This window comes from Chaetodon trifascialis, chromosome 9, assembly GCF_039877785.1.
Source record: "Chaetodon trifascialis isolate fChaTrf1 chromosome 9, fChaTrf1.hap1, whole genome shotgun sequence".
NCBI classification, from domain to species: domain Eukaryota; kingdom Metazoa; phylum Chordata; class Actinopteri; order Chaetodontiformes; family Chaetodontidae; genus Chaetodon; species Chaetodon trifascialis.
The window spans coordinates 17,130,200-17,156,445 of record NC_092064.1 but is presented as its reverse complement, the minus strand read 5'-3'; the positions used below and the strand labels follow the sequence as shown (position 1 = coordinate 17,156,445).

The window sequence follows — 26,246 nt, the reverse complement described above, 5'->3', positions numbered from 1 at the left end:
CTAATGACAATGAAATTCACATTTACAGCATTGTGAAAACCTCCCACTTTTTACTCCCAATCCTCAGTCCAGCCCGTTCGGCTCTCCCGTCTTTTCCTCTCGACGTGTTTCATGATTGCAGCTGTCACACAAGCGGCACGAGTGTGGCAGACAAAACGAGTGGGCGAGATACGTATAATTAAAGCTTTGCCGAGTGCTTTCGCACCTTGGCAGATGTAATTAGACACATCCTGGTGACGGGAGCGTCTGGCACCTCACAAGTTTTGTGTGAGCATATTTTCAGTCTGCTGCTGGCAGAGATGGAGATACAACTCTGAGATCCCGAGCAGCTGACCTATTTTATTTTGTTTTTTAAATTTTCATTGTTTAATCTCACAAATCAATTACACATGAGCAATAAATTCTTTTCTCTCTCAGTATTTGGCTCCTTGTCGGTGATACTTCACAACAAAAACAAGTACATTCAAAAGGATTTCACTCTGTTAAGTTATCATGACAGCGATCATTTTGCATCATGCTGGAGGATATCATGTTAGGGCCAAAGTCAGTTTGAGCACCAGTTAAAGCACAATTAACAGCTGAAATAGTCGGAGCCCTCAGGTAGATTCAGCAATTTTACCTGATATTAAGTACCTGTTACATTGTGAGGGGTCCTGTGTCAATATATAGTATTAATGACTTTAATTTAATCACAAAATAACTGATCCGGAAGTGTAGAAATACTTGACTCAAATTGAGTTGGTTGAACGTGTTGAGGGTCTAATAGAGGCCCACGGCACAGCTGAGTCTCAGTCTGGTTCCAACGGGACTCTGGAGCAGGTTGTTTGTGGTGTTAAAGCAAAGGAGACCAACCACAGATTTAATGACAGTACATGTTACTTTAGCCAGGGTTTGTCATTCGACTGTAACATGTATCAGGTCAAGACAGAAGTACAAGGATTGAGTGAAAGGAGGGTTGTGTCTTTCACAAACAACACATGTGAAATCAAGTTATAGCCCTGATTCCAAAAAAGTTGGGACGCTGTGAAAAACATAAATAAAAACAGAATGCAATCATGTAATCTTGAACTGTTTACTGATAAGTTTTACAAAGTGTTCCTGAGCCCATGTTGTAATATCCATTCTACAATCATGTGTTCACAAAGTGGTGAACCTCGCTCCATCCTTGCTTGTGAACAACTGAGCCTTTCCAGGATGCCCCTTTCATAAACAATCATGATACTCTCACCTGTTACCAATGAACCTGTTTACCTGTGGAATGTTCCAAACAGGTGTTTTTGGAACATTCCATATCTTTCCCAGTCTTTAGTTGCTCCTGTCCCCATGTGTTTGAAACGTGTTGCTGCATCAATTTAGAATAAGCAGATATTTACAAAAATAATGAAATTGATGAGGAAAAACATTAAATATATTGCGTTTGTACTGTCTTCATTGGAGTATGTCAACTTTTTTGGATTCGTGGTTCTAGGGCCAAAATCACCACTAACTCACGTCTGCCTGGACATCCTTGTTGCAGGTAATTCTCTCTCTCTCTCTCTCTCTCTCTCTCTCTCTCTCTCTCTCTCTCTCTCTCTCTCTCTCTCTCTCTCTCTCCTCTCTCTCTCTCTCTCTCTCCCTCTCCCTCTCTCTCTCTCTCCCTCTCCCTCTCTCTCTCCCTCTCTCTCTCTCTCTCTCTCTCTCTCTCTCTCTCTCTCTCTCTCTCTCTCTCTCTCTCTCTCTCTCTCTCTCTCCCTCTCCCTCTCTCTCTCTCCCTCTCTCTCTCTCCCTCTCCCTCTCTCTCTCCCTCTCTCCCTCTCTCTCTCTCCTCATTTCCAATAGTCTCTCAACTGTCTGGTGTCTAGTAAAAACTTAATATCCCCTGATTTTCAAGTCAGAAGTAAGACTGAGAGCGAAACAGAGGACAAACCTTGCTAAGGAGGTGACTCTGATCACTTCACTCTGCATCTTCATAAGGAGTGATAACAAAGACAAATGACCCTCCAGCAGCCAGGTGTGAGACGGATACAAATGAGAAGTGATTTACCTGTAGAGCCTAACATCAATCTTACCCAGTGTCTCCCCACCTAATGAACAAATTAGGTTAATGGTCCAGGTTAATCAGCGGCTGAAGGACTGTGACCTCTTGGAGAAACACCTGGCTCCTTTGAGGATGAGCAAAATGTTTTCAAAAGACGAGCCGCTGAAGAAATTTGCACTTTAAAAATGGCCTGAGCTTTGGGGAGGAATTGGGCTAATGAGGGAGAAGTGATACATCAGCATTACGCTCACTCGAATCCAAAATGAAAGCTTTGCCTCTCGCATCTGTCCGGCTCTCAAATATTCTGCCCTCTCTTTCATTTCTCCTCAGAGGCACCATTAGATAAGGATCAATATTCAGAGAGGGAGGCTGCTCAGGCCAGCCCTCTATTTTTAGCCTCTGATGAGTGTGTGTATGGTAGCGCGTGTGTGTGCAGTGCAGACCGATCACTCCCATCAGCAGCACTGCGAATGCCACATCTCCATGGCAACCCCACCGACTGAACAGATGAGGGGAGCACGCAAATCCGGCCACGCTGGAGCAATGGCTGATGCCAGACGGAGCGTGAGCGCGCCCGCGATTTACGTGTCTGCTGCCACGTAGGTGCACCACTGCGTGCTTACGACATTAATGTGGCTGACGGGATACAGCGTGGGACAAACCTGAACGAAAGCCGGGATGGGACTAAATACACTGTGTAGACAAGAAAAGTTAGCAGGAGTCAGATGCAACTCCAGACTTAAACCCAGCTCACGTTCAGGTAAAACAACTGGCCCAGGTGAGAAGGAGCGAATAAAAAGTGTACAGCGAGACTCTGCAGGTGAAGAAGAAGAGATTTAAGTGCTGAGGAGCAGAAAAATCTCCAGGTGGATGAAGAGGGCGACATCATTAGACTGGAGGAGAGTTTACTGCTGAGACAAACTGCTCACGCTCACCTCCACACTACATGATCAGCATGAAAGCACACACACACACACACACACACACACACACACACACACACACACACACACACACACACACACACACACACACACACACACACACACACACACACACACACACACACACACACACACACACACACACACACTTGACCTTCAAGGTACATCTACTTCACTCTGAATGCACTGGGAGACATTTTTTGCTGATTAGCAGCAATGTCTTACCTCGTGTCAGGTGTTTTTTTGTTTTGTTTTTTCACACATTGAGCAAAATCCACTTTGAGTCCACACAAGAGCAGAAACAAATGCATCACTTAACTCAACAGATTTAAAGCTAAACTGACTCTTTGAATATCTCTGAGCTCATTGACTGATATTCTGCAGTTCTACAGACATGCTGATGCTGTAAAACAAAAAAAACAACAACAGCAATTATGGCTGCAATGATTATGTTTCTAGATTGTTGGCTCAGGGTAATTATTATGATTATTTAGGTCAAAATCTATGTTTTCCTCCATTGTTTCCTTTTGTTTTAAAAAATGTATTCTAGAACAAAAGCTACAACATAAGAACATAAGGCACCAATGGACAACCTGGTATCAGACTGCCAGTTTAACACGGGCAAACACACATTTTCACTTCATTACACATGAGTTTAGGTACACTGGGACCCAAGTACTGTAAGAAGAAGGCAGCTCAAGAAAGCTTATTGGAGCTGCTTCTTGGAAACCCTGTGGCCAGCCCCAACACAACCCAAATTATAATTCATTATAAACAGCTTTCAGATAAACGATTTGGAGTATGATAATGGTTGTGCCTGGTTATTAAGAGCATGGCACTGAAGCCACACAGCAGACGACAGCCTCATCACAGATTTAGTAAATGTAATATGTAAAAATAATATCCTACCTAAGGCGGTGAGTTTCCCTTATCTCTCTCCAATCAGGTAATAAAAAATATCTGTATGGTAATAGCTCTGCTAAGATTGCCAGTCGGGGACGTGCTGTTGGTAGGTTGACATTTATCAATTGAAAATTTGGCACCAGAGGTAGTAATTACTCATTCATTTCTCCTCTATTGCTAAGAACATGCTTAATAATATATATCTGAGAAAAAAAAAAAAAAAAACTGGTGTGGAAATGTAACATGTCATTAATTACAGAAGTGAAAATCCTCCCACAGATGATGGTCTCGCAGCCAAAAAAAATATGACTACCAAATTAAATGTCACCCAGGCTGTTGCATTTTTAATACCCATTCATGCCTCCTAATCCCACCCCTCTATCTGCCTGATCTGAGCCCCCCTTCCCCAAAAACTGAAACAAACCAACACTCAGACTATTTTGGGGTTTATCTCTTCCACACTTCAATTCCAATCACATCCCCCATAATTCTTTTCCTGCTGCCTCTGGTCTGAGCTCGACTCTCGGCCCACTGCTATCAGTGCTCTCCACTGACGATCCCTAAATGAAGGGAGACGTATCTCCCCTGAGGATTGAGTGAGTGTCTCCCCAAGATTACTCTCATCCCCGACCCACTGCTTAAATACTTAAAAACCCAGTAGATGAATTCATTGGGAAATACAAAACCAGCCTAATCCCTCCACTGATGGAATGACAGACTGATGGGGAAGGAGAGCCAAATTTCTGCAGACGGCTAACCAGAGCTGGTGCCATACACAAAGTGAGATGCAAATCCTGGACAGCCGTTCATGTAGCAGCAAGAGAAAAACTGGCAACTGACTCCAGTCTGAGTCAATGTCTGATCACTGTGCTGCTGAAAACTACTGTCCTAAGAAATGAAGACTGTTCACAAACCATGTGAGGAGCTCCCAGTGAACATTTCTTGCCATGGTACCTGCATGGCTCTTGGGATGGGATTGACAATCCACCACTTTTGGTCCAGACTGAAATATCTTAAAAACTATGGATTGTCATGACATTTTGTGAAGATGTCCATGCCCCCCTCAGGATGAACTGTAATTACTTTGGTAAATTTGGGGGGGCAAGTTTGAATGTTGTGTTTACACCCTTGATGAATGATTAATCAATCGAAATTGTTAATCCAATAATTTTCTGTCATTCATCTACTCAAATCTATTAATGTTCCATCATTTAATAGACTCGTGTTAAATTTAAGCAGATGATGCAGCCTGCTCTATTGCTCAACTAACGTTTAATTTCTGTGTTTTTTCACATTTTTTGTTTAAACAAAGATGACACACATAACAACTGCTGAGGTGTCCAATTTCCCCATTGTCTAAATTCAATTTCCACATAGGATGTCCAGCCCTGATGCTACCAGCCCATCGTCTGTCATCTGCCTGTCTGTTGGTGAGCCACAGACAGACAATCAGACATCACAAACTGATAATTAACACCTGTCACAGACGGACATCAAGTCGAGCTTTACAGCATGCCCACACAAGCACACTCGCGCCGCCATAAGATGATTGACTGGCCACCTCACAACCACAAAGGATCAGCCCACACCAATATGTTCACAGTCACATGCAGATGTTCAGACTGGCTGCAGTGAAACCACGTCTGCATTCATCTGCACAACACAGACAATAATAAGTGATTTCCTCACTGAGCAGACGTGGTACCTGTTTCAGAAAAACACAAACAAAGAGGGAGGAGAGTGTCTCGGTCCTGACAGACGAACAGCAGACTTCAAATACAGGTCCAACAATAACTGTCAGCTCTAACATTCACTGGGAGTTTGCTTTGTTTTGACGGACATTTGTATCAATTGAAAAGACTTCAAAAAAATGAATAAATTAAATCAAAGCTGACAAGCTGACATGTCTTGCTGAGAGCACTAGAACCTACTTAACCAACATAAACTGTGAATGCCATCAAAAAAAAATAAGGCTGGTTATTGTTTGGTATTTTTAGATCCCGGTGCCATTATAGTACCTGAGTTTTAGAGCTAATACCAAACCTATTTTTACCACAAAGAACAAGTACAAGTAAAACAGCATTATTAATCATATAAAGATTAAGATAGAAACAAAGATGTCAATTAACTATTATGACAACATTAAAAACACCAGGAATTTATTCATTCACCCGATTCAGGTTGTTGCCTCATGGTTAAACACTCTCCTCTAACTCATCTCCTGCCACTCTAGAAGTCCAAACATCCACTTAAATTCACATGAGTGTTCATTTTTAAGTCAAACTGGAAATAAGTGAACAACAGGGAGAGGGGGCCAACTGAGACCCTATGCAGCGCCCATACAGAACAAAAAAGCAACCAGGAGCTCACACTGCTCCCCGTCAACGCCACTAATCCCACCAGACATATTCTTCCTTTGTTCTCCTGCACGGAGTTTCTCACCATCATGACTTCTCAGCTGGGAGGAGCACACACATAAACGCAGTCTTTCAGTCCCATAATTTGGTTCCAGTATCAGTACAAGGTGAAACACAGGAAGCTGGCAGGGCAGTGATTGACAGACCAAACTATTTTTTAAATTGGGAGTTCGTTTTGAACTGTTACTCACACATACATCGTGAAGTCTCTCTAATGAAAAGACAGAACAGCATACAGAGGATGAAGTGAAAAAGAAAAAAAAAATCTTTTGATGTTGGGTCCATCATTTGTCCAGGTTTCTTCTTCTTTGCTATTGCCAGAAGCTGAACTAGCAGTAAAGAGTCACAACTGTTAGAGATGCATCCAACCTTTTTTTCTTCTCCATATCTGTGCTGATACCTCAAATCAGGGTACTGCTAAGATGAATTTGCTGTAAGGCCTGGCTCCTAGTCTGCATTGCAATTCATCCCAAAAGTGTTGGACGGGGTTGAGGTGAGAGCCATGTCGCCCAGTCAGGTTCTTCACCACCACCCTCAGAACAACATTTCTTTATGGACACCTTATGCACAAAGGCACATTGAAACAGGAAAGGACGTCCCTGAAATAGTTGCAGAGAACATGAGGTACGTCACTGGCATCGGCAGCGTAACCAGTGGAGGGAAAACCTGAGGCCTTCTCTCAACCAACTCTGACCCCATCCCCATAATTGGGACATTACAGTCGCTCATATGTTCTTAATGGCTTAGGTGGGAAGAAATACATACAAACATATGCTATATTATAATATACCATATATTGTTTTCCTTGCAACCAAGAAAGGTTTCTTCCATTTCAATAAATACAAATCATGCAAAAATCAAAGCTGAAGCAATCCATAAGTACACGCACAGGAACTATAATGGTGTATGTGCAACAAAGCAGAAGCCACAGGATACCAGGGCTGCTATGTGACGATGATGATGATAATGATGATGATGATGATGATGATGGGGAGAGATTTAAGATCACAGACAAACGATCAATAAGACAGACTGCAGATTACTTTCTTCACATACACTCTCAGGAGGCTCTCAGGTACTTACACAGGTCTTCCGGTGAGGCTGGTGTGCACGTGCTGCTGGAAGTCAGGATATTTGGAGGCCAGGTAACCAAAGTCCGGCGGTTTGTCTTTGTAACGGTTCCGAGGATGCATGGACTTATTCAGAGCCATGGCCAGAGCTCTGAGGAAGAGACAGACATGGACATGAAGCAGCAACAACAAGCACAAAGAAATAATAATAATAAATAATTTAGAGCAGAGAGTTTGACTGTTATGTATTGACATGAAACTTTGTTATTCAACACGGGCAACTAGTTTAACTTCTCTTGGTGCCTTTCTGCTGTTTGTGGTTGATGTGTTTTAAATGACTGGATTTTGTTAGACTTAAATGTTGGGAAGAACTCATTTTGATTTGTCAAACTGGACTGAAAACTAGCGGATTCGCTCATTTTGGAGCTAACATTTTAAGCTAACGTGTCGCCAGTGCCTGTGTGTACCTACCTTCAGTGCAGTGTTCCGTGCTGTAATGAAGTCTGTTAATATTTCCCGGCTGGTGACGACTTTAACGGAATAAACAACTGTGAAGAAAGAGCTCGCGCGTCTCACGTTGTCCAAACGTTGTCCAAACGTTGTCCAGTTTCTGCAACTCTCTTCCTGGTTGCCCGTAACGTCACCGTCTACGTCTTAGCGTGTTGACGTCATTAAGAAACCCCATGTATACAGTTTGAGTTTATGAAATTAGCTCTTCAGAATAAAATAAGCAAATCCACTCACTCATCACTTTCACAGTAATAATTTTACGTTTTTTCAACATTATAAAATCAACCTGACTGCGTAGATGTCGTATTTTGAATGTACAGAACAAAGATGAATTTTATTGAAAATGTTTAGTGCTTTTAGTGGGAATTTCTCATTTGGATTTTTTTTTTCATAAGAATACCCATGTTACAAAAACATAGTGCAATTTAAATTTTACAGATTTTAAAATCTACCTGCCACTTTTTAAATATTTTTTTTCCTTACTGTTCTTGTCGCTTATATTTTTGTTTAATTTCATTTACAGATACAAACTTTGATTGCACCTTGCTCTTACATTAACATGTTTCTGATATATGGGAAAAATGTTTTGATTCAAAAAAGTTTTGAGAAAAAATACAATCAAATGAACTTAAATACATAAATAAAATCAGCCTCTGGGTGTGTCTGTCAACTGTTAACCATAATTTTATTGACCTAACTTTGAAATTTGGCTCTAGTTAGTTCAACTATAGTGATGTTTAAAATACACTGGTCTTCAGTATAATAACTAACAGCTCTAAACAAATAAGCAGGACAACACAGATGCAGATTTTCTTATTTTATTATATTGCAAACAATAATGACATCCAGGTATATTGTTAACAGTTTGTTGAGTGAAGACTGAGACCATAGTGGCGAAAAACATCATGAGCTCTCCTGTAGGAGCCTGTTGTGCAGTCTGAAGCCCTCTGATTGGTTCACGGGCAGATTACAGAGAACAGGTGGATTTGAGGCCGGAAGAAACGACCCACAGACAGTCAAAACTCTGTCTGTCAGTCACTTCACACACCAGACCAGAGCAGCACAGGGATTGCTTGGGACCTGTGAATGGCAAAAGGGGATTTTCTTCAACAGGGCACACACTTGCAGACAACACCAGCAACTGTGTTGTAGCTTTCCCTACTGATTCTCACAAAAGAAACAGAACACACATCGTCCTGAACTTTGATTGGCCACCTTCCTTGAGTGAAACCAAGGAAGGGGAAAAGTTTTTGATTTACATTTAATGGTCTGGCATGTCATAGCGTGATCCTGCAGAGACTAGCATCATTTTCAGAAGATGGTCACATTGGGTTGGACCAACAAAAAGGAGGCTGATTTATCAAGATAAACCAGATTGTACTGACATATGTCTCAATTTTTGGCTTCAGCTAGAACATTTAACACATTGGCATTTCATTAGCCATGCCAAATTGTACTACAAAATTAGCTGATTCTCCACCCAGAGTTTTTTGTGAGAGAAAACAGCTTGTGGACAAAAATATGACTTTTGTAAAGGGGGCACACACCAAAGGGAGACATGAGTACTATTCCCTGAAAAAGAGGGTTTCTCCTTTGGGACATCCTAGTCTGCCACAATCCCAATGCATTTACAGAAGAGGAGGTAAACCTCCTTCAAATAGCATCGCACACACAACGAAACCAGCCTTTCTACAACCAGTGAACAGAGCTGTCTGAACTCACCAGGCAAGCCAACTAAAGACACATCAATGTAGAAGGAACAGTTTGACACATGGGGAATTACGCCCTTTGGCTTTCTTGTGGAGTTAAGATGAGAAGACTGTTAAGTGATGATTGTATGATAAATGTGTAGCTGGCACCAGCAGCCCGTTAGCTTAGAAGGCTGCGAACAGGTCCTTCTGATCAAACATCTATTAAAACCAAAATAGCATCTTCACAAATTGCACTTCTACAATTCTACGAATTCTGTTATGGCAATGGCATGACCCGCCCCATCTCTGCCTCTGATTGGCTAGTTCACATTGCCTTCAATGGTTGGGCTGGTTAGGTGTAGGCATGAGTGATGATTGGCTAGACTTAGTGTAAAGCTATCATAATAAACCAATCAGAGACAGAGTTGTTAATTGGTTTTCCGACAACCGCTGGTGGATTTGAACAAATCAACTGTTGCAGTTGAGAAACAACTGAGGACCAGCACAAAATCCCTCCAAGAAACGGTATGTTGTGTTTACACCTTTTGTACAGCTGAAACAAATGAGATTCTCAGTTTTTACAGCTGCTGGTAGACTGCAGAGAGCCAGGCTAGCTGTTCTTCCCCATTTCTAGCATTTATGCTAAGCTAAAAGTGGCTGCTAGCTGTAGCTTCATATTTCCAATACAAACATGAGTGATATCAATAGTCTCATTTGGCTCTCAGCAAGAAGGCAAATAAGCATATTTCCCCACGTCAATCTACTTTTAAGTGCACAGGGACACTTTCTTGCCTCATTGTTTAAACCAATTGATCTGTGACGAAAGGGCTCCTGTATTTAAGATTTAAAGAGGACTGTTCTGACAGCTCCGCTGCTGGTGCAGGTTTACATGCAGCAATGCTACATTAACAGGTCACGGTAGGCTCACAGTAGCCACTAGCAGGAGCTTGAGCAGCAGATCACCACATCCAGTACACACAGGAAGAGGAAAAACGTGGCAAAGAAGCGAAGATAAGAAGATCAGTTAAGCAGTGGAATTCTTTATTAGCCAAGTATGCATTGGAATGAAAAGGCTAATCAGAAATTATAGGTTTATGCATTTATCAACATCATTAAATTTTCAATGTTGTCTTTGATCATCATTAAACGACCGAAGATTTAGTGAAAACAGGGATGTGCAAGATTAATGAATCACCTTGTCAGCTACAGTTAGAAGCAAGATGTTTCATTTTTTTGTCCTCCAAGGGGAGTGGAATGGTTGTTTCTACAGCGTGGACTGGTTTGGTTATTTTCCAGTCTTTCCAAAAAAATCTTCCTGTTTTACAGTTTGAGGAAAGCCACTCAGCAGGTACATACTGTGTGAAGTGGTCTGTGGGGTTTGTTTGTGGAGATGCTCTGGCTTCAGCACTCTCCTCCACGTCTGATCCAGGAGTGAGCTCTTTACGACAAAAAGCCCCCTCAGCATCAGACCCCTCCACAGACATAACAGCACCAGCTCAACAGCTCACTTAGCACGTCTGCTGCTAGCATTTCCTCCCTAATCCTACATTCCCATCCAGTTCATCCTTTAGTGCGATAATACAAAATTGCCAAATCTCTTAATAACAAGCTAAATTTACATTTCAAATTTTCACAGAAAACTTTTTTTTCTTTTTTTACTTAAAAGCATTTTTATTAAGCGGACCATATTTTCAACCCTCAGAAATTAGAGATCTTTGCACATCCCAGATATCAAACCCAGGGGGGCTCACTTTGACTCCTCATCGTGCCTTTATGTCGTCTCTTCGGCGGTTTTATTTCACACAAGGCTCGTTTGTAGTCTTCAGAAGCGCCCATGGGACAACTGAGCATCTTCTGACTTTACATAATTCCTATGGTACACCAAACTCTGCCAGGACAGAAGTTTCCGTTCAATAGAAGTCTGACATCAAGGTCACAGGAAGTAGTCTCCGAAAGGAAGACACATCCAAGGTCTTTATCAAGTGCTAGAGATTTAACAGGCATAACCCCTGAACTCTGCTCAAGCATTACTGTGACCCAGGGCGCTCACTGACAGCGAAAACCAAACAAACCTGCTCTTTACATTTGAGCTTCTTGTGAAAATCTCTGCGGTTTCTCACAAAGCCACTTTGAAACATCTCAACTTTTTATTCTTCTCTGCAGATTCAGTAAATGGGATAATTTATCTAAAGCCTAGCAGTGGTTCATCTGCCACCATGACAAGAGTACAAAGCTGTTTTTAAGCCCCCAAGGTCCAAGGACAACAGTTTGAAACATTCGTATATACAGCCATTAAAATATTACCTAGTTCCACATGAAGAGAAATGGTATGCACACTTGAGAAGTGATGTTATAAAGCTACAGATTATTTCAATAACAACGCCCCACAGACAATCATATCTTATCGCATCATATATGCTTTTCCTGCCTTATCTCTCGAAAGTTTCACCAAGCTAGGCACCAACAGACTACGACAGTGAAGGAGAGAAATAACAGAGAAAAAAAATCCTAAATAAAAAAATAGACAAAAATAAATCTTACACATAAAGACACTGTCATTTCTTAAATTATCGGTTTTTAGTGCCCTACATTTTACACCCAGTCAAAAACATCTGCCTTCAGTTGGTCGGTAAGGCTGCGTGACAGACGGTCAGCCCCGTGGTAAACCTATGGTACTTCTAGACGTTATGTAAATTTACAGTATACAATTTTGGATTACCATGCAAGAATACTTTTTTTGTGTAACATTTAATAGCTCGATCTACATCCAGGAATAATTTACATAGAAGGACAATAGTTATTGGACCAGAGAGAATGATGGGTAAATAACCATGGTGGTAAGTGCAGCCGGAGGAGATGATGATGTGTGGGTGAGCTTTAGGTTAGGTGAGGGGGAGGGGGGATGAAAGGGGAGGTGGGGTGGCAGGAGGGGAGGAGGGATCCAGAGGAGCGCCTGGGTAATTGGGGTGGTGGTCCAATCCTCCAAAGGTCCAAATCAGCGGCACTCCCACACTTTTACTGTTTGATCTACACTCCCAGTGACCACGTAGGGAGCAGCCTTGTGGAAATCTGCGGAAGAGACAAAAGATCATCAGAACAAAGACCCAGAGAGGACATACGCTCTCCTTAAGATGAGAGTTACTTAAGTATTAATGCAACACGGGCACTGCACACACTAATCAGTGTTTCCAGGCAATGTGAAAAGCATACTGGCCATCTCAGATTTTTTCAGCTATTTAAATAGCAGTCCTTGACAACTGTTTCTGATGGCTGGAGAAAATGAGACCGATCAGAGCTTTGTCGGTGGGATTAAGAATCATTTTTCTGTTCCAGAGCCAGGAAAATAATTGCGCTAATTGAAAATAATTTCAGAAAGATTGCCTAAAAGACAGAAGTGTGCATGAGATTACTGGAGCAATGTGCAAGTCGCCTTAGTGGGGGCGTCTGGTTGGCCAAGATGCTTAAAATGTAATTGCAGCATTTGTTCCTTTGAGCTCTTGAAAGTGACACTGGCAGCGTTGATACATCACTCATTACTGAATGTCGAAATGTTAATGATCAGGCTATTTAAAGGACCAGCATGTAGGATTTAGGGAAATCTATTGTCAGGAATGGAATATAACATTCATAATGATGTTTTCATTTCATTTTCATGTTTTCGCAGCCACAGCAGGATCTCATACAGGATCTCAGTCCCAGATTACAAGGCAAGTGCCTTGCAATATGCAGCCTCACCACTAGGTACCACTAAATCCTACACACTGGTCCTTTAAAAGCAGAACGCAAACAATTTTGGAGAAAGGTACTTGGTACTATATTGCGTGAATGGACAGGACAATACTTTTTTTAGAAAATGGGTGAAAATAATACGTTTTTTTCCCCCCTCCTGTGATTTCAAACAAAGGTGCTTTGTCTTTTCATCACATCAATAGCTCACAGCGATATCCTCTTTGGTTGAAGCAGGATTTAAGAGGACTGGGTTTCAAACGGCTTGCCAAGGAAAAGTTGGCGGAAGAGCTCCTCAAGAGAGTTCTCAAGCCTTGATCTGCTGAAAAGCTGCAGATACAAGGAGGGGGGAGGCGGGAAAATCCTCGAGCACTTGTCTACCTCTTAAACCCCAGCTGCCAGCAACCCTCAGGACGCTCCACACACTGCCGGTGGAGAATCTGGGCTCCTTTACAATTATTCAACTCTTGGCTAAAGCAGATATTTGTGAAACCAGCTCCACTGTCCAATGAGGATGGAATAAAGAGGCTCCTGCTGCACCTCAGGAGACCAACTGGTCAAGCAATAACAAGGATAGCTTTTTTCAGAAGGTGAGGGGCTGCTTACCCAGAGAGGTAACAAAGTGTTCGTGGGCACACAGGGTTTTCATGCAGCGCTTGTTCTTGTAGTCCCAGATCCTTAAGGTCTTGTCATCTGCACAGGTCACAATAAACTTGCCTCCAGGGTGGAAGAGGATACCACGCACCCAGTTGTCATGGCCAACCTGTGTGATCAAACAGAGGCTGCTTAAGTCACCAGTTACACATATGAAGCAAAATGCTTTCACTCAAGATATTTTACACAAATATCAGGACATACATACACATTATAAAATAGTTTATTTAAAGGTTATTAGCCTACGATGGTCCTCACCAGTGTCATAAGGCACATGCCAATGCTAACATCCCACATCTTGATGGTTTTGTCTCTGGAGCCAGACAACAGGAAAGGGCCTGGCTTACCACTCTTCTTGGTCTGGTTGGGCACAAAGAGGAAAAACATGAAGTATGGTGGTAAATGGTGCAAAACTACACACAATACAACACACATTATTTGTACTTTTGAAATTCTGAGGAAAACTAAATACAAGTCTTTTCATTACAACCATCTTAACATTGTTCCCCTAAAATATTTTAAAAGTCAAATCAATGACCAAATACTACAAATTATTTGAAAAAGTAACCTAATGTTAAGGAACCATACTGTGGCTTTGCATCAATTTCTGTTTCCCTAGAATAAAAAAAAAACAGGGATTAAAGCACACGCATCCTCCATCACCGTGGGGAAAAGAGATTAGCTTAAATTAATTAATTACCTGCTACATTTACCACGAAGTACTGCTAACACAATAACAAAGACACTTAAAGGCTGTGTCAGGCACATCGGAACTAACAGTCATTACATGCCTAATAGTTTTAACTGCATGAGTGGAGACTGTTCAAACAGGCTGGCAGGTGCATCTAAGCAAAAACCAGAGGATCAATGAAGCTGCGTTTTTAACTGCCCTGGCATTTGAGTTCTAAGCAGAAATGAGAAGAAGATGACACTGATCATTTGAAAACTGTTGTTTCTCGAAGCCAGACTTCTCAAGTTTCTTCCAAACATAACCTTGTTTTGTGCTGAACCTCAGACACAGCGGACGTGTCAGATGACTTGAGGCTGGATGTTTACAATTTTGCAAAGTGACTGTATTTCATTGATCAATTAAAAAAAAAACTTCTTGTCAGGGTCCACACTGTCACCAAAATGTCCACATGTGTGACCATAAGGTTTAATGTAATGTTTTGATAATTCTACAGTGCTTAACTTGATTAGTAAACTGGATAAGATAGTTAAGTTGGGAAATTGTATTGTGGATGCATTTATATATATAACATTCAGCAGGAATTTATGAATTTGATCAACAGTAATGACAAAGCAGTCAAGAGTTCATTCGTTCACTTTTATGTCTGGATGAATAGCTTCTACGATAGATTTCAGTCGCCAGGCTTTTCTTTCACTTTCCTGCAAATGCTGATAATGTTGGTTTATAATAAAATTCTTTGATTGCGTATTTAGACATCTTAAATACATAAAATTGTATTCTTTGTTTTTCATGTGCGCACTGTTTCTCTGGTCTATATCCAAAGGAGATAAAATGATGATTGTTATTAATGGTTTAAAAGTTAAAACAAACAAACAAGACTGGTGGCGCATGCATTCACAAAAGATGCGACCAACTGAGAGAGTTGACAGCACCAGTGCGGTAGAAAAATCAGCCTACAGTTGTCTTTGTTTGTCTTGCAGTGTTACTGTGCCATAAATGAAGTTGAAGTAAACTAGAATCACTGCTTCGTGGTTGTAAGCCTCTGCCAACCAGTCAAGTTGCATCTACATCCATGTCAGTCCCGACTCACATAATATATGTAGTGAAGACAACGCATTATGTGTCTTTTTTGGTGATATGGAAGTGATCAGTACATTACCATGTAAGATTCCAGTGAATCATTTCCATTGAGAAACATAGTGTCTTCACTTAGAGACTATTTTAACAGAGAAGGACAGAGGACCGATAGAGAGCTTTGTCACATGGTGGAAAAAAATCACCTGAAGCTCAATATCAGCAGAGCCATTGAGCTTGTGGTGAAATATGATGCTTTAATGTGGATTTTGTGAAACATGGATGCTTCACACGCATCTTCAACGAGGCAGCACGTAAGATTATACAATGACCAGAGTTTCAAGATTAGTGTCATCAATTCAGTATCTGTGAAACATGGTCACAATCTGCCCTTCTGCCAGGAAAAAAGTGTTTCTCCAGAACTTTATGATGCCACAGTGAAGCTGACCTTTGGGATAATAAAATGTCATAACTTCATCATTTTATCCTATGAGACAATTTTCTCATAATATGCATATGAATTCTTGAGTGAGGGCCAAAAACGTGTTGTGAGGTTGACCTTTAACCTTTGAGCTTTTGGGCCAACTTTGAAGAAACGCTCTGAAGGCGTTTGCAACGAGATGGACAGACAACCGAAAAACATAATACTGCACCACAGCTGGTGCCAGCATGGAGGCATAGTAAATCAAGCAAAATTATTATTATTATTATTTATTTAAAAGCAAGAATTAAAAAAACAACAACAAAAAAACGGAAAACACTGTGCATCTGTGTGACAGCAGCTGCCTCTCTAGCATCAAGTCTCCATCAGTCCATTTATCTGGCAGTAATTTACAACTTCTGTGCATGAATCAAGACACAAAAACAGTTTCTTTGCAAATGGAAGATTTGTTTTTCACTCTGGTTAGACTGGGACAACTACTGTGGGGGCAAATATTGTTTTAATCTGACAAGGCTACAATTGGATACACTTGAGATCACAAGGCATGAGGAGGGAGTCGGGGCTGACTCGAGGCCATGCTGGTATTCCATCTGTGTAAGCGTGCACACACTCTTCATTTCAAGCTGGTACGTTCACATGGCTGTGAGTCTGAGCAGTGACGTAGGAGACTCACACGCCGTGTTTCCATTTAATTTTGAAGCGAATTTGAAGTGCAAACATTTGAAATGCCACAAGAACAAAAAAAAAGAAGAAGAAAATATCAATTAGGTGGGTTTGGAACAACTGGTTTGGCGCAAATGGAGTCGGCTACACAAAGCATAGTTTCATTAGAAGGAGGTGGTATAGGCTACGCTACGCATGGTTGTGACAAGCAGAAGAAGTGTATATAGCGAGCTGGAAACAAACGCGTCACTAAAACTAAAAGAGGAAACAAAACCAGTTGCCATTTCCAAAAGAAATATGGAGAGAGGTTGGCCTCTTGTCCTTCCTCTTTTTTTGTGAGCACACTTTAACTGATGTGCTACTGGTCCACACAAGAATATACTTTAGTTGGTGTGAACTAAAAGACTTGCAGAGCTGAAAAGATTTATCTAGAGATATCATCTGAACCGTCAAGGTCTGAGGATGTTTCAGGAAAAACAGGGAAAGGTCTGAGTGATCCTTTACCTCAGAGCCTGTGGCGTCTAGGATGATGGGGTAGGCGCTCTCTGGTGCCCAGGAGATGCACTCCACAACATGTTCATGCTCCCGCAGCTCAGCCTTGCACTCTTTGGAGGCCACAACCCACACGCGCACCGTTTGGTCATTGGAGCAGCTGGCAATCAGTGTGCCGTCCTGGTTTGGCCGCACCATACGGACCCACTCCCTGTGGCCTGTGAAGGTCTTCACACAGTAGCTATGCACAGAAAACAAAGTGTTGTCATGGTGGATGTGAATGCGAACAATCAAACAGAACATCACACTTAAAAAACGCAGTGGTTTCAAGGATGTGTGAGAAGGCTGCGTACCCAGTTGCCACCTCCCACATTTTTATGGTTTTGTCCCTTGAGGCAGAAACAATGTGGTCTCCATTGGGCATGATGGCTACAGACGAAACATTGTGGTCATGTCCTGGACAAGAGACAAAAACAAGATCTCAAAAAAGAGCAGGGAACCATCATTAAGATTTTTGAGCAGCCCAGTGCAATATTTCAAGCTAGCGTAACGGTCACACAAGATCCCTTTAATCTATCCTCCTTTAAACAGAGAAAGGCATTATAGGAATCAAAATTCAGCAATGATCTTTTTTGTTTTTTGAAGACACGTCTCCTGCCACCAACAGCACCAAAAAACGATGGGTTAGCCAATTAAATGACAAGCAAGGCAGCCAATTTGCTGGGGCTTACTTTGTTCCACCGAGAATAAGAGATGCCTAATTACCTAGATGCTGGGCCATATTTAAGCTGCTAAACAGATGAAGACAACAGTAAGTACACTCTAAAAGGCCAGCTTAACTGTGTGTGTGTGTGTGTGTGTGTGTGTGTGTGTGTGTGTGTGTGTGTGTGTGTGTGTGTGTGTGTGTGTGTGTGTGTGTGCGCACATACACATGCCATCAGGCTATAATAATGGGTGGCAGCTACGCATAAAAGTGCTATCTGGTGCTGAAGAGGATAATTAAACTGCTGCCCAAATCGGCACTAATCTACTTCACCAGTTGGCCTTATGTTTTTTTTTCTAAGATGTGAAAAAAGGAGGAGTGGATGAAAAAAGTGAATTGAGTAGTAAAAAGAAGGATGGAGAGGAAACGGAGGGGAGGAAAACTCGACAGCAGGCTGTTTAATAGATGGTTTTAGATTGTGATCTCTGCACTTGAATGTTTTTCTGCACAGTGTGAACACAGCTCATCTGCTAGAGGAAGTGTGCCAGGAGCTCACACCCTCATTTACAAAAAAAAACGACTGGCAGCCAGTGAAATCTGTTGCTCACTTGCACAAAATGCAGGATTTACAACTCCAGCATAAATTGAAGAATGCCAGAGCATTTCTTGTGTGTGTGCCAAGCAGGCTTATTTATTCCATGGATATTCATTCATGTCTCCCTCCCAGTCAGACAATAACGGCCACTTCTAGCAGACGTATGAAGAGGAGAACTAAATGAGAAATGCTGAGGCTTCATAATCTTTGGGCTGCTGCTGGCTGGTTGATGGGGGGGCCTTCTCACAATTCCAACAAGGGGAAAAAAATTATTCAAATACTGGTTCTTAAAATCAGCAGGGCCTGAGGGAACATGTAGACTCCGCTGCCATCATTTACTTGGCAATTAGGGTGTAAAAGAGGGGGTGTATGCTGCTGCTTCGGTGATGACATGACCAATGGCATAGTAGATTCTCACATCAGTGAGAAAGAATGTAGATAGGCTCATAAAAAAAAGCTGAACCAAATTCAATGACTGTAAATTATTATTTTTAAAGAAGAGCTGGATCTATGGTGGTGAGCAGTGTGGGTACTAAGAGAGACAAGATGGCTAAAACAGTCCTTTTGTCAGAGCTAGTCCTGAATCTCAGCGTAAGGTGTTGTGAATTGGAGCAGATTGAGAGTCATCAACAGCATCAAATGTGATAACGAACAGCATCTGCACCACCTGAGCCCTGCGTACAGTCACAAGCTGCATTCATACAGCAGTGATGTGGCAACCATAACAGAACAAGTTCACACAGGGAACACAAATGGTACCAGCTGTGATGCACAACTGCAAATTCTTGTCATTTTTTTTCCCTTTCTTGCCAAAAAGGTGGGAATACAAAGCAATGTTATCTTCTTACCATGCATGGTCCTGATGCACTCAAAGCCTTGAAAATCCCACAGCTTGATAGTCATGTCTGCAGAGCAAGATGCTAGCAGTTTGCCAGTCTGGTCGAAAGAGATGTCCTGCACCGAATCTGTGTGGCCCTTCAGTGTGCGTTCAAAGTCTCCTGTCTCATAGTCCCAGACCTGCAGAAGAGAACATGCATAGCCAATATATTTACTTGTATATCACTGGGAAACACACTTATGCTCTTCATCTCAAACTGAATACCTTTATAAATCCCAACAAAGCCCCCCAATGTCAAATCATCTGTAGCCTCATTTCTCAGCAGCAACAGATCAGCAGCCAAAACAAGCTGAGAAGAGAGCTGGGCTGTCCAGAGAAGTCAAACTACGGTCCAAACAATAAGATATGCTGATGGCAGAGTGATTAAAAATTACTGTACTGCAATGACATTGATCTCAGAGTTCATTACGGGCCTCTGTTTGCAGACACCACACACCATGTATATTGAATTACAGAATCTGTGGCACATTACTGTTGCTATTGTCAGGGTTGCATGTGCCAGGATGCCGATTAGGGTTACAGTTAGGCCTGATAAAAACAGAGAGACAGTTTATTGCATCAAGCATGGCACTGCCAGTTGGAGTACAGACAGAATATGGAGTGGGACAGCAGTAAGCCTGATTTTCTAGCTTGAGAAAGCTGTTATATGTCTCTGGCTTTCAAGCAGACAGACGGTTTGTCACGGAGGGATAAACCCTCCTTGGTTCCCCTCTTGGGGTGGGGGATTTTGGGCAGACGGTGACAGGAGACCCCCGCTCTCCTCCCCCCTCCCTCGAGTCCTTCTGCCTCCCCAAAGGAAGCTACAGATGGCCGCGAGGTACAAAGTGCAGGGGTGGGGGGTTATTCTGGAGAAGATCAATGTAGTTAATGTGTTTGGAGGTACACCAGGTTTAACAGTCTACACACATAAAACAGCATTTAGCAGCAGCATCTGAAGCATGATTAATCCATTTAGCTACCTGCAACTCAATACTGTGTCACCATTGAGTCCTACTGGCGTGCCTCTAGGGCACTGCTAGAGCAGAACACCACAACACTTGCCCCAATTCCTGATTAATGGTTTACATTCTTTCGGGGAAACGCCTCCAATCTGTCATTCAAAGAACAATAATAAAACACAGACTGTCTTTGTTTATGCCATGTATGAAACAATGTGTAAGCTGAAATGTAAGCTCTTCGCCCTTGTTTAAATTAACCTAGCCTCCGGTTGACATGTCTGAGTGAGCACAGGGCTACACCCAGCACCTGATGATTTACATACTGTGAAAGGTTAGAGCTGAACTCAAGGTTACATCTTGTCATGCAAAGATCTGCCACAGTGGCAGAAGAGAGAGGATGAGGAAAGAGAGAGGTGGAGGAGGACCGGAGAATGGTCGAGAAAGGAGCCAGGGGCAACACATACCGCAACTTTGTCACTGGTGATTGGGCAGCACGTGAGAAGCTTATCATGTATAAGCAACAGGATGATGGGGGTGCTCACTGGGGGTGAGGGGTTGAAGCAATTGTAGAGCGGCCTTGCCTAAAATGATTTCACATTTGAGAGCTGAGAACCTACGGGAGCTTGACATTCAGCTCTGAGAGGTTCTTGGTAATGTCCACCATGAAAGCCAAAGCACACAGACACCTGCTATCACTGAGTTTCCATATCAGGCTTTTCTTCATCTCTATGAATTATTTCAAACAACCTAGCAGCTCTGCAGCAACAACAAGACTTTCCTTCACAAATCCTATTTACTATTTTATGTTATTTTCTTTATTGCTGAAGAAAAGTAATTGCTTTTTTGTATTTATGATTTGCCCTGCAGGCCGGATGAAACGTTGTCAGTTTCCCCACCACTGGTTTAAAAACTCTTTCCAGGTAGATCTTAGCTACACCTGCAACCTCTGCGTTACATGTAAATTACATTGACAGGACGGAAATGTCACTCAATACTAACTGATTTGAGCAAAACAAAACAAAAGTACCTCTCCTCTCAACAAGAAATGTGCTAACATAAGCACAGTGTCAGGCTGAATGACTGAAATTATAGGAAGTAGCAGCTCAATCTGATCATCAGGCTAGGCAGGCTCACTGCTATGAAGTGGAAAGCCGATGCGTCTCTCAGTTAGTGACAGAGAATAAAGAGCACAAGGTCTACTACCCAGTTAAAAATTTAACAGAGCTGTTCAGGAGGAGAAAAGTAGGACACAGGGGGAGCGAGGCCAGGCCACTGAGAGACGAGGCGGCCAGAAGAGAAGGTGCAAGAAAGCAGGGCTGAATTTTAGATTTCCTCCTGAGGGATGGTGGGCAGTCATGGTGGGGCTGCTGATGCTTTAAGTGAAAGATAAATGAGGCAGGGTGCTGGGAGGTGAGGCTGCAGTGGGAGTGACGGGTGGGGAAGGAAAAGGAAGAAGATGCCAAAACGGAGAGAGGAATCCCTACTGTGTGGGTGTAGCTGAGGAGATGTACATGTGTCTCTTATTGTCTCATGAATAAAATATGCAGAACAAACAGCTCAACAGAGTATTGGCATTGTGCAGTGAGGCAAGGGAGGGCTGCTACTGCAAAAATAGCCCAGAGACAGACCGTGGAGTTTATATATGGAATCCAGGGATACATAGACAATAGAGAGAATGTAATCCAGGGCGTGTCTAGAGGGGAGGCATAATAAATGGAAAAGGAAAGGAAGAGAAAGGAGCACCATTCCACAGACTGAGCAAAAGCTGTGTGCAGTAGAGCTGCTACCAAGCTGGCACTACATTAAAAAAAAAAAATAAAATAATAATAATAAAAACCTGAATCTTATGCAAACATGTAAAAAGAACTGAGGAAGCTCCAGAATCACATGACAGATAAATCTTTATCAAGTATTTTTTTCTGCTTCAGTCCAAACATCTTCAATGAAAACATTAGCATAGTCAAATAATACCCATACAGATCCACAGCTGTGCTATCTGCGCAAGCTGGGTGTGTGCAGCTGGAGGGCATCATGCACTGAATAATGGTTTGAGCAAATTGTTTCTCAGCCACTATTAGGTTATATTTAAATTGTATTTTTGTTTAAAACAAGTTATTATGGTTAACACTTAAGATATACTGTACAGCATCTTATCTTGTGTGACTCCTGTATGCTCTATTTATACTTAAATTAAAGAGTCACGTGACAAGGTGTGGGCTGACAGTATTATATTTATAGTTCAGTTGCTACTATAACAACTGGACCTTCAGCACAGCTGTTTTGTTTATATCTCCTGGAAGAAATGGCAGCACACATTGAATTAATAGAGAAGAGACGTAACAGAGGAAGAAGGTGGTCAGTTCATCCTAGAGAAATGGAGATTAAAGGAAAAGATGAGAGGGGAAACTGAAAGAAAGGCCTTTAAGTCAGTTTGCCTGCTAACTTTTTTGAAAACTCATCTATGCATCCATCACATAAAAATAGGTTTTTATAATCTGTACATAAACATAGTTGACTTTTTATCTTGATCCTTCGATGCCACCGCTTTTGCCTATCGTTTCATACTTTGCTGGCTGTAACAACTTCATTTCCATGATGTGCAATCAATTAAGTTTTAACTCATCTGCTCTTATCTTCAATCCAGTCTACCAGATGTGTAAGAGAGACTTATCATAATCATCTATACTCTCAGTTTACATTGGTTAATGAACAGCCTCATTCTAGAGCCAGCTCTGCAACACTGTTCTCATCTCATCGGTTATGTCTGACAACATGTTAGCTGACAGTACTTTTAGTGAATTATAAATTAGTCTCTTCCAAAAGAAGCCAGATAAGCATACTGGCTTTTCATGCCTGGATAAGTGCAATGTCTCATGGTCATCATAAGACTGATAAAAGCTACTGTGGCTTGGAAAGGCTCGACATGTGCTGAGGTGTACGTACATACAGCATATACAAGACATGGTTGTGTTGAACTGGGAACAAACATCAATAGATGCACGCAACAGATCAGAGTGATCCGATCATGTGCAAAGGGGGAAACGCAGACCTGCAGGTTTTCATTAGAGACCTCAGCAGCAATTTTGATAATGTGCACACCTTCAGCCCAAAGATGACAAATGAATTAGTGAAACCACAGCTTTTATTTGACCTACACTCTGAGCAGAATATGGTTTAAGCCTGAAAAACAGCTGTATAGCCAAGAGGTGTAAGGTGAGCTCTGCAACAAATCTGTTGTCAAACCATCAATCCCACCATCCAGCAGGGCTGACCTTTATTGTTGCGTCCTCCGAAGCTGACACCATGACACTGAAGACTGGGTGGAAGATGACGCGGGTGACTGGACTGCGGTGGCCACTCAGCGCATACCTCTCTGGTGGGCGTGGGATCCACTCTTTGGGGTCACGTTTCTGACTTACGGGCCCACCCAGTGTGATCTCCTCCTTAGCTTCATTCAGTTTGGATTCAAGTTCCATCACCTGTCCACAGGTACAAGTTGATGATATAGAGGCAGAAAGTTAAGTATGTAGAAATATACACACATCTAGACAATTACAACAAAGAGGGAATAGATATGATTCATAAAACAGCCTTTTAATTGTGGCAAGTTTGCTCGAGTCTGTGATTTAAACAAATGATTAACATATTAAGAGTTGAATCGATGCTTTTTTACTTGTTCCTTTCAGTGTTACCAGTGGATTCAGCAGTAATGTCATGAACCTTTCACAAGACTTCAATCCCCACAAGCATTCTTTGAGGAGGAAAAAACCCACAAACCTTCTTTTGTAATCTGATGACTGAGGTCCATTTCTTTTCCAAAAGGCCGGCGTACTTCTTATCCAACTCTTCATTCTGTGGAGAAAAGAGGAACACAAAAAAAGGGTATCAGGCAAACATGCGAAGAAAGCCAATCAAAGTCATGGGCTCAGCATAATCTGTGAGGCCTGTGGGAGGGGGGCCAGCTGGGGTAGCATGCTGAGGTCTTTGGCTATAGTAAGAAAGAACAGGGAATTATTTACACACCCCTCACAGGCCAACAGTGACTACCAGACACTGCCAACCTACTGTACAACACACACACAAACACATACATACTACACACATATAAACACACACCCTAGTCTTAATCCTTCTCACACAGGCTAATCTCCTGCAGACAAGAAAGGCTTAGGCAGCTTACAGCCACACACCCGGTACTGGAGGCAGCGGTGGAAGTTAACTTGTGGCAGTGCTGGCAGACGGCAGCCTGATTCCACCTGCAGGCTAATACCACGAGCTGGCCACTACCTTTTACATAACAGACTTCATGGCACATACAGTCTGTTTCTTACTGCCAAAAAGGGAACAACATAGAGTGGTGGGATGTTTTCTGTCATTTCATACAGACTAAAAATAAAACTGGGGCAGCAAATAATGATTATTTTTATGATCAATTAACCTAAGAATTATTATTTATTAATGGAGTTAATCATTCAGTCCATGGAAAATTCGACACCATCACCCAGAGGCTTTTCTGTAATCATTAGCGGTTTCAGCTCTCAATAAAAGAGAAAAACTCAGAGTGAAGCTTTGTTTTGTTAATATTATTCTATACACCTAACACAAACCATTTTGGTGCCACTGTGTGTGACGATGCCTTGAGGCTGTTACTAACTATCAAAGCATCAAAAAACCACATTGACAGACAGCAACGAGTGTCAGTGAGGGAGAAAATTAGCTTTGCTTTCCAATTTCACAGTGAGCTCCTCAGCCTCAACTGGAAACAAAAGCAGACATCCTCGAGGTGTGGAGAGTTGCAGGCATCACAATCAGCTGTATTTAACATGTCTCAATGGCAAGAGGTGATTCTCATCAGACTAACAGTGTGATGTGTACAAAGACAAAGACAAAGACAAAGACGTGAACTGAGGCACTGTAGAGAAATGGAGGAGAAAGAAAACATGGAGGGAGAGCAGGGGAGCCAGTATGGACAAGTCTGCCATCATCTAATCTGCCATCTGCCTGGAGACTCTGCCCATTACACCAACACAGATACACACACACAAACACACATACACACCAATGCACATGCACGCACACACAGTGCCAGACTTCACTGCAGCCTGCCAGTCTCTTGACAGTGGGTAGTATCCATGCATGTGTGTTTGTATGTACATGCAGGTATATACATTTTTTAAATGAGCCAACAGAAAAACTAAAGCATGAGCCTTGTTAATTATTCCTACTCGAAAACGTGCTACTGCACACCATCTTGAATAGCATTAACCTTAAACTGTTACTCGAGTAGCCACAAAGCGCTGAGGTTAAAAACATGAAATTCACTCCGAATAAAATCTGACCACATTTAACAGGCATTAAAAAATGCCATGGTAAGTCAAACATTCTGGCCTGAGGGAAATTGTACTAAAAATACTTTGCTGGTTTGTTTAGCATGATGCTGCCAAGTTGTGTGTGTGACTGAGCGGTAATACCCAACAGGGTGCACCTATCCCTACGTGCCATTCATCTATTATTCAGTCTGCTTCCATAGGGCTGCCACAGAGAAAACGTCTGGAAGGCGAGCGAATAAAGGCACAGAGGAGAAGGGGGTGGGGTGTCATGTGAACGCAAGGTGAGAGAAGAGGTGCTCCAGAGAGGCAGAGGGGAAAAAAGAAAAGAGTGAGATGAAAAGAAGATGAATCAGGAATAACACTACGAGCAGGACTGTGAGTTAACATGAACACTGGAGCTCCTGAAACATTCGAAGGAATCAACTTTTTAGGACCAAGATTTGTTAAAATACGTAAGGTTGATTTCACAGGGTCACAGACAACAGAAC

The 26,246-nt window shown here is 42.1% G+C and overlaps 2 protein-coding genes across 4 annotated transcripts in view; both read right to left on the bottom strand.

Annotated features, from left to right (window-relative positions):
• The window catches only part of mettl16 (methyltransferase 16, N6-methyladenosine), a 21,965-nt gene extending 13,972 nt beyond the window's left edge, over positions 1 to 7,993 (bottom strand). The window contains exons 1-2 of one of the 2 annotated variants that reach the window (XM_070970431.1): positions 7,823 to 7,993; positions 7,365 to 7,502 (exon numbers count right to left, since the gene is read on the bottom strand). In XM_070970431.1, coding sequence (XP_070826532.1) covers positions 7,365 to 7,492 — 128 coding nt within the window. In that variant the 5' untranslated portion in view covers positions 7,493 to 7,502; positions 7,823 to 7,993. The remainder of the gene's footprint in view (positions 1 to 7,364; positions 7,503 to 7,822) is intronic. The other variant, XM_070970430.1, reaches the window with a different exon arrangement.
• A 670-nt stretch (positions 7,994 to 8,663) lies between these two features.
• The window catches only part of LOC139336030 (lissencephaly-1 homolog), a 37,290-nt gene continuing 19,707 nt past the window's right edge, over positions 8,664 to 26,246 (bottom strand). For both annotated transcript variants that reach the window (XM_070969880.1, XM_070969881.1), the window contains exons 4-11: positions 24,206 to 24,280; positions 23,701 to 23,907; positions 19,441 to 19,609; positions 17,648 to 17,750; positions 17,307 to 17,535; positions 14,191 to 14,292; positions 13,885 to 14,041; positions 8,664 to 12,621 (exon numbers count right to left, since the gene is read on the bottom strand). In XM_070969880.1, the coding sequence (XP_070825981.1) occupies positions 12,548 to 12,621; positions 13,885 to 14,041; positions 14,191 to 14,292; positions 17,307 to 17,535; positions 17,648 to 17,750; positions 19,441 to 19,609; positions 23,701 to 23,907; positions 24,206 to 24,280 (1,116 nt within the window). In that variant the 3' untranslated portion in view covers positions 8,664 to 12,547. The remainder of the gene's footprint in view (positions 12,622 to 13,884; positions 14,042 to 14,190; positions 14,293 to 17,306; positions 17,536 to 17,647; positions 17,751 to 19,440; positions 19,610 to 23,700; positions 23,908 to 24,205; positions 24,281 to 26,246) is intronic.